The following is a 6151-nucleotide window of genomic DNA, read 5'->3' as shown; positions in this document are numbered from 1 at the left end:
AAATTACATTTTTATAAATTTTGAACTTTAGTTGACATTTTCTAAAAGAGTTCTAGTGGACCTTATTGACTTTGATCAATTGACCTGTTTTTTAGTCTATAAATAAAGAGGAGTAACTCCTTCACTCTCATAATTCAATATTTCTTATTTCTTTTCTCATTTGTTTCAACCCACAAAGGAGCTTAAACCACTCATGTGAGTCAACTATACCTTCTTAATTTTGTTTGCCCTTTTATATTCTTACAATAAATATATTTAATTTTATGCTGATTTATTCTTCATGATCTAGTGTTTCGATGGAATCAAATAAGGATGTCTTTGATTCATTTGGACCATACCATCTGCGCAATAACAACTGGTATTATATATATATATATATATATATATATATATATATATATATATATTAAGATTATTCATGTGATAGGATTTCTACTCTCTAAATATTCATATAAATATTCTTGAAATTATTTATAATGGTACAGGGAATTTGTAATTGATGGAGAGCATACTTTTATTACTATGTTTATCCATTTATCACTATTTTAAACTTCTCTGTATAGACATTTTAAATATTTAGATATGGTTTAATTTTGTTTTTTTCATTCTTTTTATTATGTAATTATCATTATAATCATTAATTTATTAATTAAAATATTTTATTTTATTTTTATTAAATTTTAAATTTAAATATAAAAGATATTTTAATAATTTTATCTTAAACAAATATCAAATAAATTTATTTTTATTAAATTTTGTTTTTCGGAACCTAATTTATTTTTATTTTTATCTAAATATTGTTCTTTCAATTTAAGTTAAATTTAAGTTATAATTGTCTTTTAATCCTTAATTGAATAAGGAAAACTTCAATTTGTCTATGATGATGTAATGACGATGATGTCAGCATGATGACGTCAATACACTTTTATGTGGTTGACATGAATTCAATATCATAATATCATCACCGAGAATACCTGTATGAATTCCTATATAAAATATTTTAAATTAAAAATAAAATTATAAAATAAAATTATATAAAAGAATTTTTTAATAAAATATATATTAAAATTTTATATTATAAAAAAATCTACGACTCTAATAAAATATAATAAATAATTAAATATATTGATAATTTTATATATTTAACTATATTTATATTCACTACAAAAAAAATGGTCCATTACTAACTTATTTTTGCAACTTAAATATAAATAATACATTTTTTTTGAGAACATGCAACTTAAATTATAACATAAATTTTAAATAGTAGAAATATTGTAACATTTTTTACATTAATTGATTGTTGATAAAAAAAATTAAAAGCTTCAAATAAATTGTTGTTAAACAAGTCACTAAAGAGAGAATAATGTTTTATTAATTAAAATGGTGCAATTTTTTATAACCAGTAATCATTACAACTTTTAAAGCCACATTAATATAGAGATAATACAAATAATATTGTTATTATTTTAACTACCATATATATATATAAATATTCCAATGTTTTTATCCACTTTTATAATTATAATATTTTATTCTAATAAAAAATAAATAATAAGTGACCATAAAAGTTGGAAACTCTAATCTTATATTAGTGTGCAACTAAGTTTGTGTTAAATATTATTAACACTAATATGTAACTTGTTTCGCAACAAAACTATAATTATATGTTGCCAAAAGAAGTTACAAATATAAGACAATATAATTTGATTTATTATTTATTTTATTAAGATGCTTTCATTCTTAATTAATTTTAAAATTTATTAATTATATGTTAAATAAAAATTCAATATGTTTTGCATTAATAAAAAAAACTGTGTTACTTTACAATTATTTTTTGCAAGTCTAAAATAAAAAGTAAATTAAACTACTTATATATATTGTTCGGGTCAAAATCGGGGTGAAATCGAGGCGGTGACACAAATATTATTTTCGTCACATCTCCGTTCGATTTTGGGGAAAAACTGTCCAAAACGAAACAATTCGGTTCGATTATATTATCATCCTCATAGGATATGTCTATAAGGTTATATTAATCTTACTTAATAGTACATTAAAGAAGGTTAATATAACAAGTAAAGAAATAAAATAATAATAACAAAAACACACCCTAAACAATGAGGCAAACACTTAATTTACCCTACAACAATGCTATGAAATTAACTACGGTAAATTTTATAATAGATAATATTTTCCTCCATAATATGATTCAAACGGACCAATACGAATACATCATTAACCTTAAAAAGAGAATTAATCAATTAGGTCAAGTTTAGGTATATGAACCAAAAAAATATGAATCTAGTATTCTTTATTTATTTAATTTTATTTAGAACTTTTAAACTCTACTATTCTTTTACGGTTGTTTGTTCATTTTATAAAGCAACTATCATTTTTCAACTATTGAGGTTACTAAATTGACATCTAGTTTAAACATATTTTTCACCTTATTTTGTATTTGTATTTAATTTGATTATAATTAAATGCTCAGTTTCTAACATCTAACTTGTTAGGGATGATGATCGTCATCAAATAGCTATTTATGCGTGTTTAGTTAATGGTGTTTACATCCTCCAACGTGACAACAAACGACATCGAAATGGAGAAAATGCATTGGCCCCTCGGTGGTGGGAGTTCTTTGGCTTCAAACTATTGGAGAAGCTTTATGACGAAGATGATAAAAGCATCTTTGGTGCTGTTTACGTAATTGGCCCACGATGCGTAATTGCCTTTAGAGGCACGATGAAAGGGCGTGAATTTTTTCAGGACATGAAACTGGATTTGGCCATTTTTACTAATAAACTTGATAGAAAATCACGTTTTAAAATCGCAATGAAAGTTGTAGAGGAAAAAGTTGTTGAATTTGGTCAGGATAATGTTATTCTTGTCGGGCATTCCTTGGGGGCAGCTCTAGGTATGCTTGCTGGAAAACATATGGTCATTGAGAAAGAAATTTACCTAAAAACTTTTCTCTTTAACCCACCACACACTACTCCTATAATGTTGTTAAGTGAGATTAAGTGTAGGACATTGGAAAAAGTTATCCGAAGGACGACGACTTTTGTAAATATTACTGGACATATTCTAATTTCTACAGAGGAAGAAGAAAAAGAAGAAGAGGAAAAGTTTGAAAAACTGTCTGTTTGGAAACCAAACCTGTGTGTTCATAAACAGGATCTGATCTGTTCAGAGTATCAAAGTTATTTCAATGATATGAAGGAAATATGGGGAAGAATTGCTGCCAGGGTTTCAGCTATACACTCATGGAGGAAGATCCTGGGGAAGAAAACAGATATTCCACTGCATTTACTTCCATCAGCAAAGCTGACCGTAATAAATCAGGCAGAAGGAGCTTTAGATGCTCATAAACTTCAACAGTGGTGGAAACCTGACCTGCAATTTGATTCTCAAGATTTTTCTCTATAAGATCATTAGGACATGGTAACTGCAAGATCTCCTCTATCAATATCTATGGATTGTTTTCCCTTTGAGTATTTTGTTATTCTTGTATGCTGAATATTGTTTGTGTTTATGAGAGTTTTAATTGACTTTCTTATTTGTATTGATATCGTTCTATATTGATTGTTTAAACTTATGTGAGTTTTTATTCACTTTCTTATTTGTATTTATTATAATTGTACATTGTTTTGTTTTTACAAGTTTTTATTCCATTTCATATATTGTACTTTTAATAATGTAACATATTAATTATTATCAAGGTGTTGTCACCAATCATTATTAATTATAATAATAATAATATTTAAATTTAAAGTGCTCGAATTTTCGAATCGAAACACGTGTTTAATTTAGATATTTATGTGACAAAATAAATACTTGAGTCGAATTTTTATAATAAAATAATGAGTATAAGTTATAAAAAAGTCTTTTATTTAATTTTTTTTATTTAATAAAAAAATTATATACTTAAAAAATAATATATAAAAAGTCATTTATCTTTTTAACTCTATTAATATATATATATATAATTTTATTTATTTTAATTATTTTATAATATATATATAATTATATATAAATAAAAAATATCATGTCACTTTATATATATATATATATATATATATATATATATATATATATATATATATATATATATATAAAGATAAATAATTATTATTAAACTCTTTTCTTTTAATTTAAATATATTTTTTTTTCAAAATAGATTTTTTTAAAAACAAATATTTATATTTAAACAGCTCGGATTATCGGTTCGAAGCACGTGGTTAATTTGGATATTTTGTGAGACAAAATCAATATTTGAATCGAATTTTTATCATAAACTCAACATTAAATTAATGAGTATGATATAAATTATACCAAAAGTTTTTATTTAATTATTATTTTTTATTTAGTAAAAAAAAATATGTATACTTAAAAAATATAGTATTTAAAAAGTTATTTATTTTTTAATTCTATTTTATTATATATACAATTATATATAATAATATACTTAAATAAAATATTTATTATTTGTTACCTCTATATATATATATAATTTTATTTGTATTAATTATTTTATAATATATATAATTATATATTATATATATAACAACTTGTTTAAATAAAAATATTTATTCATCACATTTTTTATATTAATGTTTTTATTTCTCTCATATTTATTAGATATATTTATTAGATACGTTATTATTTTAACTCTTTTTATTTTATTTTAATTTTTGTTTTTCTAAATAATTTTTTGTTTTTAATAAATAGTAATATATCAATAATTTTATTTTTTTATTTAATAAAATTGAAACATATATATATATATATTAAACATTAATAAATACATAATTAATTATTAACTTAAAATATAATTGATTAAAAAGTCATTTATCTTTTTAACTCTATTTTATTATATCTATTTTATTATATATATATATATATATATAATTCTATTTGTATTAATTATTTTATAATATATAATTATATTATATTATATATATAAAACCCTCAAGAAAACCCTAGTAAGTAGCTTGGAGGACACATGACAATACGGAAAATCTGGGGTGGTTCGAGGTTCATTAGTTTCTTGGTTTACGTGCCAGAATTGTTTTAAAATAAAACATTATTTTCAAAAGAATTTGATAATGTATGACAATTTTTAAAATTAACTAGGTAAAAATAATTAATTTTATTTAAATTTTAATAATATAAGAAATTGTTATAATCAATGAGATTTGCGAGCGTAAAAACATGATGCCCAATCATTATATAAAAAAACGACTTTAAGATCATTCTGAGACGAATAAAATAGACATAATGATTGTGTTCTTTCAAATATTTGATAACTTGAATTGTTGCATTAACATGTGATTGAAACGGATTATTAATATATTGACTAAGTTATTAAACTGAATAAGCTATGTCTGAGCTAATAAAGTTCAAATATAATAGTCCTTAAACTAATTTTCTATATTTTTTTACCGTCACAAGTAGAATCATTAATTTTCTTTGGTATACATTTGATCATTGGTGTGAATGTAGGATTACCATCAATCAACCTTAATTTGAAATCAAATCAAGCAATACTTTCTTTGATTTATATATAAATTCTTTTATTAGCATTTCCTTGATCTTTAATTTGAAATGTAGTATTAATAGCTTATTTGACATATTAATATGTTGTAATGAGTTTCTACTTGAAGAATATTATCTACATATGTTAGGATCTAGGTCGCGGCTAGAGGACCGGGGTTGGGCCGGTTACCGCGTCTCACTCAAAGGGTGGTGGTTAATCCGGTTAGAGATTAACACCGGGGTTTCAATACTACACAAACTGTCACAAACCCTTGAACTAGGTTCAAGCGCGGAAGAGGTTTGTTTCAGGTTGAAGCAGCACACTTATATGATGGACAAAACCGGTTTCGGATGATGAAGGTTTGAAGATTGATGGGTCGGTTTTTGTAACCTGGCGGTCCGGTTTGAATGGAGTTAAATAGGTTAGAGCGGTATAGGTAAGTTAGTACGGGTCGGTTAGAAAATGGAACCGACAGAAAGTAAATAACAAGACAGATTTTATGGATGTTCGGAGATAAAACTCCTACGTCACCCCTTCCTCTCGAAACCGCGAGAAGGATATTCACTAAGGAATACAAGTACAATCCGATCGAGACTTATTTCCTGCTTGATAACA

The 6151-nt window shown here is 24.0% G+C and overlaps 1 protein-coding gene across 1 annotated transcript; it reads left to right on the top strand.

The window, feature by feature from the left end:
* Positions 1–296: 296 nt before the first annotated feature.
* On the top strand, positions 297–3426 carry LOC124930433 (GDSL esterase/lipase At4g10955-like). The gene is made up of 2 exons (XM_047470775.1): positions 297–358; positions 2514–3426. Exons 1-2 carry the CDS (start codon positions 297–299, stop codon positions 3424–3426), a joined length of 975 nt encoding a protein of 324 aa, XP_047326731.1.
* Positions 3427–6151: the final 2725 nt, after the last annotated feature.

This window comes from Impatiens glandulifera, chromosome 3, assembly GCF_907164915.1.
Source record: "Impatiens glandulifera chromosome 3, dImpGla2.1, whole genome shotgun sequence".
Taxonomy (NCBI): Eukaryota; Viridiplantae; Streptophyta; class Magnoliopsida; order Ericales; family Balsaminaceae; genus Impatiens; species Impatiens glandulifera.
This window is presented reverse-complemented; position numbering and strand designations above follow the sequence as displayed.

Bases quoted from the DNA above. Each gene is read 5' to 3' on its own strand.
- LOC124930433 (XM_047470775.1), top strand. From the start codon at position 297: ATGGAATCAAATAAGGATGTCTTTGATTCATTTGGACCATACCATCTG. The intron at 359-2,513 runs GTATTATATATA...CTAACTTGTTAG, and splicing joins CATCTGCGCAATAACAACTG to GGATGATGATCGTCATCAAA.